The sequence below is a fragment of the Corvus cornix genome, chromosome 1 (assembly GCF_000738735.6).
Source record: "Corvus cornix cornix isolate S_Up_H32 chromosome 1, ASM73873v5, whole genome shotgun sequence".
In the NCBI taxonomy this organism is placed as follows: Eukaryota; Metazoa; Chordata; class Aves; order Passeriformes; family Corvidae; genus Corvus; species Corvus cornix.
Genome location: NC_046332.1, coordinates 117,328,987 through 117,342,338, shown reverse-complemented (window position 1 = coordinate 117,342,338; position 13,352 = coordinate 117,328,987). Strand labels below are relative to the sequence as shown.

At 50.1% G+C, this 13,352-nt stretch overlaps 1 protein-coding gene across 4 annotated transcripts; it reads left to right on the top strand.

Moving 5' to 3' along the window:
• Window positions 1-797: 797 nt before the first annotated feature.
• On the top strand, window positions 798-13,344 carry LOC104698065 (interferon alpha/beta receptor 2-like). Of its 4 annotated transcripts, XM_039553991.1 has the most exons (10): window positions 798-937; window positions 3,290-3,613; window positions 4,778-4,874; window positions 7,357-7,398; window positions 7,684-7,810; window positions 8,172-8,341; window positions 9,627-9,799; window positions 10,059-10,221; window positions 10,916-11,049; window positions 12,418-13,344. In XM_039553991.1, the coding sequence occupies exons 3-10, from the start codon at window positions 4,844-4,846 to the stop codon at window positions 13,096-13,098; spliced, it is 1,521 nt and encodes a 506-aa protein (XP_039409925.1). In that variant the 5' UTR covers window positions 798-937; window positions 3,290-3,613; window positions 4,778-4,843; the 3' UTR covers window positions 13,099-13,344. The 4 variants fall into 4 exon arrangements, with proteins under 4 accessions (XP_039409925.1, XP_019149641.1, XP_019149642.1 ...); XM_019294096.2 differs by lacking the exons at window positions 798-937; window positions 3,290-3,613 and adding an exon at window positions 3,626-3,868 and having other exon boundaries at window positions 10,931-11,049; XM_010413220.3 differs by lacking the exons at window positions 798-937; window positions 3,290-3,613 and adding an exon at window positions 3,627-3,868.
• The last annotated feature ends 8 nt before the right edge of the window (window positions 13,345-13,352 follow it).

The following is a 13,352-nucleotide window of genomic DNA, read 5'->3' as shown; positions in this document are numbered from 1 at the left end:
GGTGGCCCCTGCAGACCCTTCCCCATCCTCCTGTCCCTCCTTTGGACTCTCTCTTGGATCTTTCTTACACTGAGACACCCAGAACTGTCCCCAGCACTGGAGGTGAGGCTGCCCCAGCCCAGAGCAGAGTGGGACAATCCCCTCCCTAGCCAGGCTGGTGATGCCGGCCCTGGTGTGTCCCCAGGACAGGGATGGCCCTCCTGGCTCCAGGGCACTGCTGACTCAGATCCAGCTGGCCATGGACCAGCACCCCAGGGCCCTTCCCATGGCACGGCGGGAACTGCGGCTGCCCCTGGATCCCTGGCAGTGTCCCAGACCAGGCTGGACACTGGGGCTCGGAGCAGCCTGGGACAGTGGAAGGTGTCCCTGCCATGGCAGGGCTGGCACTGGATGGGCTTTAAGGTCCCTCCAGCCCAAACCTTCTGCGACTCTGACTCTACAAACGAGGCAGGGGGCCAGCCACCGCTCCCGCAGCTTCCTCGCGTTACTTCAGGCACAGCGAACACCGCAGAGCCGGGGATGGAGGGGCCCGGACGGGTGACAGAAAATGAAATAAAAACAGAAGACGCCTTTCCGCGAGTGCGCGGAGGGAGCGGCCCGGAATCCCGCCCGGCCCCGCACCATGGCGGCGAGGGGGGCGGGGCCTGACGGAGGGGGCGGGGCCGGGCGGGAAGGGGCGGGGTCTATGGGCGGGGCCTGGCGGGGTAGGGCGTTTCTGGCTGTGCGGGGGCGTGGTCTCTGTGCGGGGGGGCGTGGTCTCTGTGCGGGGGCGTGGCCACCCTCGCGCCGGCGTCATTTCTCCCCCGGCGCCGGCGGGGACGGACCTGCTGAGGCGGCGGCGGGGACGGACCTGCCTGAGGCTCCGTGCGGGTCCGTGGGCGTTGGTGAGGAGCCGTGAGGAGTCGGAGCTGGGCCCCTGGGGGTTCCCTGCCGCGAGGTACGGCTGGAAGGTGGTGGTGTGTGCGGTGTCGTGTCCCCTCCCGCTGCCCTCGGTGCGGCCCTGCGGTGACAATGGAAGTGGTTTCCCTGAGGCGGAGCGGGGAGGGGTCCTCGGCCGGGCGGGAGGAGGGGTCTGGGCCGCTGCCCGGCTGCGCTCGCTCCCGGGGATTCCTGGAAGGGTCCGCGGCTCCCGTAAGCGCTTTGCTGGCGCCGTGTGGGGCCCGGGGCCGTGTAGCGCCCCCCTAAACCGCGCACGGAGCCCCAAAACCCGCCGGGTGCGCCTTTGGCAGCGTCCCCACTCGCTGAATTGACCCCGACGATAGCCTGGGAGGTGCCTGGGTGTCGGGGGAGTCGCGGGAGACAAGCCTCACGGCATTGTGGTCAGCAAGTCTCGTTTATTGTAATAATCTACACATACTTATAGTACTACTAATTAGCTCATACATATTGCAAAAGCTGAGCTCCTTATTGGTGGGAGCTATTCTATGAGATCTGCAAACGTGGGGGTCTTATTTTCTCTTCCATATGGTTTCTTTCAACTTACTTATCTGGACTCACATCCTGTTGTTTATACAACTCCTTGCACAAGGATTTAGTATCCTTGCCAAGTCTGCATCTTTATCAAGCCCGCTATGTCATCATGACCTTTGCTTTTTAGCCATTCTTCAGAAAGGGTCTCAACACCTGGGGAGGGGTTTGACGTGGGAGTTTCATCAAGGCCTGATATTTGTGAGGAAAACAGGCTGCCGCGGGCTCTCACAGCGCTTCTTGTCTCAGGCGTGGTTTGCTGTGTCCCCGCCCAGGCTGGAGCATCCCCGAGGGTCTCCGTGTGTCCCACACTGCCTCCTCCACGGGCATATCCCAGGATCCCTGAGGCTGGAAAAGCCCTCCCAGCCCGATGCCCACCTTGTGCCCAGCCCAGAGCACTGAGTGCCACCTCCAGCCCTTCCTGGGACACCTCCAGGGATGGGCACTCCAAACCTCCCTGGGCAGCCCCTGCCAAGGCCTGAGCTCCCTTTCCATGGGGAAATTCCTGCTGCTGTCCACCCTGAGCCTCCCCTGGCCCAGCTTGAGTCTGTGTCCTCCCCAGCGCTGTGACAGCCCATGGAAAATGGGCTGCTGGTAATGGCCTTGAGTTATTGAGGATAAGTGATTTCCATATCCAAAGTCTTGCAGCAGTCAAGGGAATAATGCTACAGCCATAGTGTGGATCCCCGGGTGGATTCAGTGCTAAAGGGGATTGTGTCAGACTGTTCACTGGTGCCAGTGATGGGACGAGGAGCAATGGCCAGGAACTAAACCACAACAATTCCAGCCCAGCCTGAGGAAGAACTTCCTCCCATGGAGGGGCAGAGCCCTGGAACAGCTGCCCAGGGAGGGCCTGGAGTTTGCCTCTCTGGAGACATCCCAACCCCCCTGGACACGCTGCTGGGTCACCTGCTCCAGGGGACCCTGCCTGGGCAGGGCTTGGACTGGGTGATCTCCAGAGGGTCCTTCCAACCCTGACTGTGCTACGATTGACCTGTGCAGAGTTAGCATGTTCCTCTGCAGACTTCCCTGCTGTCAGTCAGTCTCTGCCTCTCTCAGTATTCCTGTAAGCTGGTGTCTGTAAATAAATAGACCATCTGCTTGTTTCAGAGAATTGGGGCTGTTTTCTGTGAACTGAGGTAGAGCTTTTCAGAAATACAAGCCACTGACTTTCAAAACCTCAAAGCTGCTTTTTTTTCCCCCTTTTTTCTGACTGGAAGCAAATATAACCCCATCGAGCCTGAACCTGAGAGCCACCCAATTGATCCCAGGGCTCTGGGAGCCAGGCTGGGAGAGCTGGGGGTGCTCACCTGGAGAAGAGAGGGCTCCAGGGAGAGCTCAGAGCCCTTTCCAGGGCCTAAAGGGGCTCCAGGAGAGCTGCAGAGGGACTGGGGACAAGGCATGGAGGGCCAGGAGCCAGGGAATGGCTTCCCAGTGCCAAGAGGGCAGGGCTGGATGGGAGATTGGGCAGGAATTGTTCCCTGGGAGGTGGGCAGGCCCTGGCACAGGGTGCCCAGAGCAGCTGGGGCTGCCCCTGGATCCCTGGCAGTGCCCAAGGCCAGGCTGGACATTGGGGCTTGGAGCAGCCTGGGACAGTGGGAGGTGTCCCTGCCATGGCAGGGGTGGCACTGGATGGGCTTTGTGGTCCTTCCAGCTCAACCCAGTGTGCAATCCCATGAATTCCAGCTGTGGATGCTGTGGCAGTGTGACTCTGCGGTTTGGGAGTGCTGGGGGCCCCAGGCAGCTCCCAAGGGATCTCCTGTGAGCACAGCCTGGGGTCAGTGGGGCTGCACTCACTGGTGTTTCCATGGCTTCTCTGCAGGGATTGCTGCAGCTCTGAAGAGTAACGAAGGCTCATCAGAGTTCTGACAGAAATGGTTTTCTCCTGGAATTTCCCCTGCAATCTCCCTGGCACTGATGGATCTGCAGAGGACATCCAGCTTTAGACAGTTGTGGAAACCCTGAGATGAACACATTTTATCACATTTTCTCAAACGTTTTAAGGTGCCAAACAGATAACCTGGCTTTGAATATGCATCATGTAAGAGACTCTGTTGTTCAGCATCCAGAGCCACACGGGAGCCGCTCGTAATTCCCAGAGTGGGATTGTTGTTGCTCCTGACAGCATGGACAGCAAGGATCCAAGGTACACAGTCCCTCTGGGTATGGAGTGCTTTGAGCAGGGCCTGGGATTAATTGCAGAGATTAACACGGAAAGGAAGTCATTTGCCAAGTGAATTCAGCATCCCCAAGGCTTTCTCCTGAAGGGAAAATTTTGAACAACCTGGAAAGTTCCATCCTGCAGGTGCAGCTGCTCTTTGAAATGACTTCTGCTTGAATGAGTCAATAAAATGAGGGGAAGAGAATGTTCCCTTTGGCTGTGGAATTACCACTTGCACAGGTGCACATTCCCAATATTTATCCAGTGACTTCCTGCAGTCCTGCCAGAACTCTGAGCACAGGGAGATTGACATCTCAGATAAGGGTTTTTTAGTGCACCTGGTTTTAACAGATGAATTCTATCCTGTGGTAATATATGAATATACTGGGTTAAGCTTGACCATCGTGTGCTCTGGCATGATTTTAAACTGGCTCTTTTGCAGAGAAAATAATTCCAGTTGTATTTGCAAATAATGTTAAATTAAAAAGCAGTTCATTTTTATTAAACCTGAGGGGAAGGTTCTTTAGAAATAGCTGTACCCTTGCCCAGCTAATTCAAAACCAGGTCCTGCAGATATTAATATTTTGGGGATGTTAAATAGAGTAAAAAATAAGAGGAGTAAAAAAAGAGAGGGAGTATTTTAATAAATCTTCTGCACTAAAAAGTTGTAACATAAACTTCATGACTTCTTTATAATTAATTTTTTTCTAAGCTCCCTGTTGATATTTTCTCTTTCTGGAAACATTTCTTACAACAGTGATGAGTTTATTTCAAATAAACCAAGCAATGTTTGTTTTCACTGTATTAGTCAAGTTGGAGTGAGTGGCACTGAATTTTCAGATGCTGTCTTAATGCAAAGTTAATGGAAATAATCATACAGTGGTTTCTGATTTATTTGAAATGGTGAGAGCTGTTTCCATGTGAAAAAAGGAGAGTGCTGTTGCCACAAAATGGACTAAAACTTCGATAAAACAATGAGGATCAGTGCCCCACCCTAGCAGTAACTCTTTCAGTACCACTGCCCTCCCTCAGACACTGGAGAGGATACAATAAGTCTGTACAGAAACCTTGGGTTAAGTCAAAGTGATTTACTAAGCTAATTTACTAGGAGAATTCAGTAAAATGTGCTTGTTTTGCATGTATTTGTAGGTGCAGAAGCAAAATGTTTCTTCTCCAAGCAGAGGGGTTTATTTGTTAATCTCCACGGGAGCCCTGATGGCTGTGCCAATGCTGCTCTCTCCGCTCGGTAAGTACCTGAACCTCTCGGTTAGAGAGCAGCAGTGCAGGGAGCTCATTCATTAACTGATAATTCTGCTGAGATACCAAAGTATGAGACCTTCATGGTGTTGTAGAACTCTCCCTGGAATAATTCCCAAAATAAAGATCCCTTGTCTTATCTCTACATCCTCTGTTCTGTGCATAAACCATGATCAGAGGGTGGAGCAGAGCCCCTCTGCTGTGGAGAGCACTGGGAGTGCCCAGTCTGGAGCAGAGGAGGCTCCAGGGAGAGCTCAGAGCCCCTTGCAGGGCCTAAAGGGGCTCCAGGAGAGCTGCAGAGGGACTGGGGACAAGGCATGGAGGGCCAGGAGCCAGGGAATGGCTTCCCAGTGCCAGAGGGCAGGGCTGGATGGGAGATTGGGCAGGAATTGTTCCCTGGGAGGGTGGGCAGGCCCTGGCACAGGGTGCCCAGAGCAGCTGGGGCTGCCCCTGGATCCCTGGCAGTGCCCAAGGCCAGGCTGGACATTGGGGCTGGGAGCAGCCTGGGACAGTGGGAGGTGTCCCTGCCATGGCAGGGTGGCACTGGATGGGCTTTGAGGTCCCTTCTGATCCAGGCTGTTCCATTCCATGATCTGCCTCCTTGCATGGCCAGGAACTCTCAGTTACATGTGAGAGTTTTCATTCCCTACTCTGATTTTTTTCCAGCACTCCTCAGTTTCAGGATTAGCAGGTGAAACAAAAAGTTTGGCTGAGTTGTAGCTGTTGTGACAAAGGGGTCTATTAGGATCCTTTAATTTTGTAAAAAGGATAAGATCATCATCCCAGAATCCCAGACTGGGTTGGGTTGGGAGGGACCTTACAGCCCACCCAGTGCCACCCCTGCCATGGCAGGGACACCTCCCACTGTCCCAGGCTGCTCCAAGCCCCAATGTCCAGCCTGGCCTTGGGCACTGCCAGGCATGATAGAAACTGCAAGTGGACCAAGATGGTAACGAAGAGTCCCCATCCAGTTTCCAGACCATCTTTATTTCCCCATGGTGAATTTTCCCAGTTATTTTTTCTAAGATATTTGTTCTTGGCTGTGTCTCTTTTGTAAGAGTGTAACACAAACGGTTTCGCAACTGTTCAGCTTCTTTTGTTAAACTTGTTTGTTGAAACAAAGTTCAGAGGCAGTTTGAACTCGACATGAAGGGAATTTGGTTTGGGTAGAGAAGAGGCATTGAAAAATCAAATAATGTTAACAGGAATACACCAGCAATTCAGCAGACACAAATTATTACAAATCTGAGTGTGTGTTCAGATAATAATGATAATAACTGTTAAAATATTGCTTTATTTTTCCCCACTGGATGTTTTTTTCCAAACGGGGGATTTCTTACCTGGTAAGAAATCCATTGTTCTACATTTAACTGCCATTAAACCCATTCTTTGTGGATCTCCATAGAGATTGTTTAAATCTAATTCGTGGCCCAGATGTCTCGTCTCTTTTTTCACAGTCATGCTGACTGTGGCACATCTTGTTGACGCATCAGATCAAGACAAAAGAGAGTTTTAAGGAAGATAAGGAAGGAAGTTTCCAGATTTTCCCATGGAATTCGTGTGAAACTGAGAAGAAATGTGTTTGAAATTAAAGTAATGACTGCTTTGGCCAACTGAGTGTAGGAGTCGGCATCTCCTGAGTCAGAGGAATGACCACAAAATGCCTTCAAATAAGAACAGGAAGTTCCTCCTTGTTGCACTCAAAGCAGAAGGGAGGCTGAAGGGTCCTGAGAAAAAAAATTAGAGGAGTCAGAACAACAATTTCAAGGGTTTTGAAGCACTGTGTTGAAAAGATGGGAATGATGAAAAGCTGGGTTGGTCAAGGAGAAGAATCCTGGATGCAGCGAGACCTGGGATGGATCACAGTCTCCTGGGGGGGTTTTACAGGAAGATGTAGGAACCTCTGGAATGGCAGCATTGTCCAGGGAAACTGTGGCTGCCCCTGGATCCTTGGAAGTGTCCCAGGTCAGGTTGGAGCAGCCTGGGACAGTGGAAGGTGTCCCTGCCCATGGCAGCGGGGGAATTGGATGATGTTTAAGGTCCTTTCCAACCCAAACCGTTCTGGGCTCTATGAGGATGAGACAAGCAATAATGGAATGTTTTCCCAGATCAGTCCTAAAATTCTTGTGATGGCTTGAAGAGGTGTTTGAAATACAGTCAGAGTCCTCTTAAGACATGATTTGATGAGAATATCTTGGATGTTTTTGCTGACACTGAGTCTTGAACCTCACGTGGAGGGAGCAGCGTAGGCATCCAAGAACCAGCTCCTCTGAGCCCCAGGTTCATGGGCATTTCTCCCAGGCTCTGGAGAAAGGAGGGAAGTGTAGGAAAGTCATAGGAAGATGTGAAAGAAAGTAACGGTTCCACCAGGGAATGCGGAGTATGAACCTAGTTGTTGCAAATGAGTATTTGCAGTAAAAATCAGATCCTGTGGATACGCCAATGCATTAATACAGAGTTTCAATTTCCAGTGTACCTCATCTTTCTGTCTACAGCTGTTTGCAGCCAGCCTGGTAAGAGTTTTATCATCTTTAAAATGCTTTTCCTAACACATTTCATAGCTTGCACATCCTCACCAAGCATCAGTTTGAAACTTCATGCTTTTTGGAGACAGAGCTTGCAGAAATGTAATCCATATGCACAGTGCTTTGCATTGCTGTGTCTGTTGTAATGAGCTCTCCCCTGTGGCTGCCTTTTGGGGGCAAATCCTGAGCTGCTCTAAATGGGTTTATTTATTAGAATTGTTGCAAAGCTCAGGGTTGTTTGTTGGGTTTTTTGTGTTATTTTTTCCTTTCTAGAAAGAAAGGAAGGGCTTCCTTACAACCTCCAGATGGATTCCCACAATTTCCGGCACATTTTGTCCTGGCAGGCAGAACATGACCCAGCTGTGCCAGCATCCTACAATGTGCTGTACAAAGACCACAGGCAAGTCACACAAAATAAGGCACAAATTTTACTTCTAATGTTTATTGACCCAAAGAGGAGGGAGGTTTGGAGTGCCCATCCCTGGAGGTGTCCCAGGAAGGGCTGGAGGTGGCACTCAGTGCTCTGGGCTGGGGACAAGGTGGGCATGGGGCACAGCTGGGCCTGGCTGGGCTGGGAGGGCTTTTCCAGCCTCAGGGATCCTGGAACTCTTGGAAAATACTACGGCTGAGGTTTTTTCTGGTTTTTTTTGTTTTTTTTCTTGGTTTTTCTGTTTTTTTTTTTTTTCCCTGAGAAATGCTCTCCTCACGCTCCCATGGTTTCTCATATCAGACAATTGAGACTATTTTGTTCTTTTCTGCAGGAGCTCGAACTGGCTGAGTGCTAAGCAGTGTTCAGGTATTTCCCAGCTCTCCTGTGAGCTGACAGAGGAGTTCGAGGAGAGGTCCTCTGTGTATTATGCACAAGTTCAGAGCATTAGAGGAACTCAGGTGCTCAATTCTTCTGTACTGCATTTTGTGCCATCAGCTCAGAGTAAGTTCTCTCTCTGCATTTCTTCTTTATGTAGTTTTTATTAACAGCTGATGCCTGAATTATGTTCTGCTACCTTTGCTGTAAGACCCCGAACTGACTGGATTGGTGGCCATTTGTATGTAGTGTTCCATATGTCTGATACAAAGCTTTAAATATATAGATAAGTTTCTAAGATGAGTAGTTCTGATAAAGGAGTGAGGCTCTGGTTTTGAAATAAATACATATATATACATTATAGATATAAAGGAAATACAGCTGTGCATTGATAAACACAAAGTAAAAATCTCTGAACTGTGTAAGATACATAACTTAAAAAACAGCATTGGTTTTGTGTGTTCCAGTAGTGAATGTTGAGTTTAAAAATGCCAGGTCTGCACCAGGTGTAGGGAAGAGGTTTGTTTGTCCATCAATCTGCCCTTTTCCCTGCTGAAGATACTTGTCTTTAGTGCCAGAGGTGGCTTCACCCTTGGCTCTGCTCAAAATTCTGTTTTGGGCTAACAGAGGCAGAAATGGAGGAACAACTGGAGGACTGTGGAGGATAAACTGGTTGTGTTCCCTCTGAATTCAGCAGAGGCAGCTGCTGTGTCCACTTCCAGTGTCAGAAATGAGGGAACACTGGAGGGGGCGGGGAGAATGGGCATGAGGATAACTGAAGGACTGGAGAACATCCCTGAGGAGGAGCCCTGCAGTCCCTCAGCAGCTGGTTTAATAAAAAGGACAGGACAAAGGGAATGGCCTGAAGCTGAAGGAGGGCAGGGCTGGATGGGAGATTGGGCAGGAATTGTTCCCTGGGAGGGTGGGCAGGCCCTGGCACAGGGTGCCCAGAGCAGCTGGGGCTGCCCCTGGATCCCTGGCAGTGCCCAAGGCCAGGCTGGACATTGGGGCTTGGAGCAGCCTGGGACAGTGGGAGGTGTCCCTGCCATGGCAGGGCTGGCACTGGATGGGCTTCAAGGTCCCTCCCAACCCAACCCTTCAGGGATTTTATTCTGTGCTTAAACCTCAGCTTTAATTTCAGGTAGATCCAAAGTTCACATCTCTGAAGCTGAAGCAAAACCTCTGTCCCCTTTCTGCTTCTTCCCTTCACTCCTTTTCCTTTAAAATCCGGCCATGTGGGAAATGATGATTTGGCTGCAGTACTTAAATGTTGCAAGGCCTTGTGGGTTTACAGCAGTGGCCCCTCTGGGGTGTGGTGAGACAGCTCTGTATCAGTCACAGAAATAGAATTGGTCCTGGATAAAGTGTGTATTTTTTCCATCATTTTTCCCTCTTTCTTGTTTTCCAACAGCAATTCTGGGACCACCAGAAGTGAACATCACTTCTTGTCCAAACTGCATCAATGTCACCATAAAGCTGCCGACCTCTCACCTCAGAGAGAAGGGAAAGCTGCTGTCTTTAATTGACATCTATGAAGAGCTGGATTATAATATCACACTGAAGTCACTGGATGGAGAGCATAAGGTAGGGAAATTTGGGGTTTAGTTGTGCTTTAGGGGAGGAACACAGAGGACATAAAATAGCTCTGATGGTTAACAAGTTCCCAAAAAGAAACGTGAATAGAAGCAAAAGAAAACATACAACTAGATTCCTTAGAAGAAAAGAGAGACAATGGCCAACAGAATCTGAGCTTCCTTTCACTGCAGGGGAGCAGGTCTGGAAGAGTGAGCAGGGATCTCTTTTTAGCCAGTAACTGACTTCAAAACCTTGTTTTTCATGGCAGAGGCCACGGCAGAAAACCACTAAAGAAGTGTTTAGTACTGTCATTGGAGACTTGTACCCCAGTAGGAATTACTGTGTGTCTGTGGAGGTCCGTGCATCCCTGAACAGACATTCCATTCCCTCCTCCTGGAAATGTGTCAGTACAGACTTGGCAGCTCGACAAGGTAACGGAGCTGTGGGGCACGAGGGGTTGGTCTGAGTGTGCAGTGTTTTCTTTTGGTGTAGGAACATTTACAGTTCAATCCTAAAAAACAATAGGTGATCACAGAATCATGGAATATTCTGAGTGGGAAGGACCCCCAAGGATCATTGATCCAGCTCCTGGCCCTGCCCAGACCCCCCACCAGTCCCAGCCTGGGCATCCCTGGCAGCGCTGTCCAAACGCTCCTGGAGCTCTGGCAGCCTCGGGCCGTGCCCATTCCCTGGGGAGCCTGGGCAGTGCCCAGCAGCCTCTGGGGGAAGAACCTTTCCCTGCTCTCCAGCCTGAGCCTGCCCTGGCCCAGCTCCAGCTGCTCCCTGGCTGCTGTCCCTGTCCCCGGGAGCAGAGATCAGAGCCTCAGTGTCAGAGAGAAACATTCCAAAAGAGAAGTATTTGGTATTTGGGAGTGAAATATAAAACCCCATCAACTTTGGGGAAACTAATCTCTTGGCAGCCCCCTGAGCCATACAGATCTCCACTGCATAAAGATGGAGTAATTTCTTTTTTAATTCCTGAATCTAATTTGAGTTCTGGTCTTGTTTTGACTTTGGCTTTCACAGATCCCTTCTAACTAAAATTATTGCTGATTCCTAATAGCTGTTGTGACTGTGAGATCTGAAATGTGGTCATGGGACACTTCATCCATGTCTTTTTATTAGATGTTTTCACTCCAGGGTATCGTGAAGGTGCAGTGGCTGGTGCTGTCTGCTTTGCCCTGATTATTGCTGCAGTCCTGATGTGTGCACATGCAGCAGGTTTTACTCTCCTGAAGGTTTCCTTACCTCCGACCTTGGTATGTAACAGTTCTCAGATCTGCCCTTTCTGGTTGGCAGGAGGAAGTTTAACAACTGGGATTTCCAATCGTGTGCTTTAGGTACAAGTTACATAAGAGCACAGAATGTTTGCATTGCAGTTTACCTCAGTCAAAGATGATTTCTAGGCTGCTGTTTCGTGTGATCTTCAGAACAAATAGTCAAAAGCATTTCTTGCTACTTCTGTGACAAGCTACTAATGGAGAGGATCATCCTACCCTGGTCAGGGGGAATATCCAGGAATATTCCACCCAGTTCTGGTCTCCACAGGGCACGAAAGGTGTGGACAGGCTGGAGAGGACCCAGAGCAGGGCTGCGGGATGAGCAGAGAGGGCTGGAGAACCTGCCCTGTGAGGAGAGACTGGAGGAGAAGTTGTTCCACTGTTTAATAATAATAAAATAATCTCTCTTGGACTTTCTGTGATCAAGTGTTTTAGCACTTGAGGGAGCCAGTCCAGAGCCAACTAATGTTTTATTTTCATAGACTGAACTGACAGTTCAAATTTCAAGCAAAAATAACAAGATTTCTTGTTTTTCTCCTTTATCTTTGCTTGCTTGTTTTAATTTTTACAGTCTCTGACTTTTTACATTTAATTCTGTAGGGTTTTTCGGCATAAACATTTTCCATTTTCTACAAACATACCCAGAGCAGATTGATATCGCTTTTTTCTAAGACTTTTGCCACATCTTTCTGTCCTTTGCTGTGTCATTACTTTAACATCCCAGCAGTTGCTGAACACTTTACAAAGGAGTGTCTAAGGTTTATTTTTTTATTGTCCACATGATCAGTGCTTCAAATATGGAATAATCCTCTGAAGTGCAGAGGGAAGATGGGGCTTGGGATGTTAAAATGGTGACAGTTGCTCCCAAAGATAATTTCTAAAGGACATGAAAATTGATCAGCCATGATAGGTGACTGCAAAGAGTGTAGAGAGATTGGCAAGACTCACCTCACCCTGGGAGGGTGGGCAGGCCCTGGCACAGGGTGCCCAGAGCAGCTGGGGCTGCCCCTGGATCCCTGGCAGTGCCCAAGGCCAGGCTGGACATTGGGGCTTGGAGCAGCCTGGCACAGTGGGAGGTGTCCCTGCCATGGCAGGGGTTGGAATGGGATGATCTTTTAAGATCTCTTCCCACCCAAAGCATTCTGGGATCCTGAGATGTTCAGGAATGGAGAAGAAGGAACAATCCTAGATAGCCTGAACTCTGCAGAAAAAGCCAAAACTATGGCACAAGAAGGAATCATTTGTTTGACAGCCTCATGACTGGAGGTTATTTGGGGTTTTTGTCATGGTTTTCTGTGCATGTCTGCAAATGTGGCTGAGTTAATTTAATTCCTTTTACTCTTCCAGGCATGCATCAGGAAGTTGGCCTACTCACCTTGGGTGTTTGAGTCAGAAAATCTGTCCTCTCTGGAGATCATCCCCAGAGAGGTTAAAAGCAAGGCCAGGGGGTGCAGAGGCGGTGCCAGTGATGACAGTGACAGCAGTGACAGTGACAGCAGTGCCCTGTGTGACCGCGACTACGCGAGGCGTGCGGGGCTGGACAGGGGCAGAGTCCGCCAGGGCTGTGACAGCCCCGGCACCCTGGTGCAGTACTCAGTGAACAGCACCTGTGAGTACAGCGGCAGCCAGGCCGGGGACACCCCAGCTGCTGAGCCAGAGCTTGAGGAGCATGAGGGGGACCCTGAAGGAGACACAGACACCAGGAGTGAGTTACTGAGCCCTTTCTCTGAGGGCAGTGGTAGCTCCCAAGGGAACAGCGAGTGCTTCACCATCAACTTACACACGGTGCTGCTGGGAACCCTGGAGCCGGATGGGGACAGCTCTGCAGCTGCTCCCTCGTCCCAGGAAGATGCAGATGACTGGCACTGTGCTCATGCTCTGGAAGCAAAGCTGCTGGAGGACACAGGAAGTGTGCAGGAAGCACCTTGTTCTAATGACTTCCATGAGTGGCAAAACTCCTCTTCTTCTGAGGACAGTGGCTCTTTGGACTCAGACACTGAGCATGTAACAGGGTACATGAGGAGATGAAGAAGGGAGAACTGCTGTTACTTTATAACATAGGAACCAGTGTTGTTTATTTCTGGACTAAACACACAGATCTTGTCCTTTCATTAACATCCTGTGACCATGGACTTCTGCAGAAAGAGCTGGTGCTGTTTGTCTGGAGAAGGAGCCAGAGAGACCTTAGAGGCCCTTGCAGTGCCTAAAGGGGCTCCAGAAGAGGGGCTTTGGATAAGGGAGGGAGGGACAGGACACAGGGAATGGCTTCAAACTGACAGAGG

Excerpts from the sequence above, each read along its gene's own strand:
- LOC104698065 (XM_010413220.3), top strand. The coding sequence starts at position 3,833 with ATGTTCCCTTTGGCTGTGGAATTACCACTTGCACAG. Across the intron at positions 7,399-7,683 it reads AGCTGTTTGCAGCCAGCCTG|AAAGAAAGGAAGGGCTTCCT; the intron begins GTAAGAGTTTTA and ends TTTCCTTTCTAG. Across the intron at positions 7,811-8,171 it reads GTGCTGTACAAAGACCACAG|GAGCTCGAACTGGCTGAGTG; the intron begins GCAAGTCACACA and ends TCTTTTCTGCAG.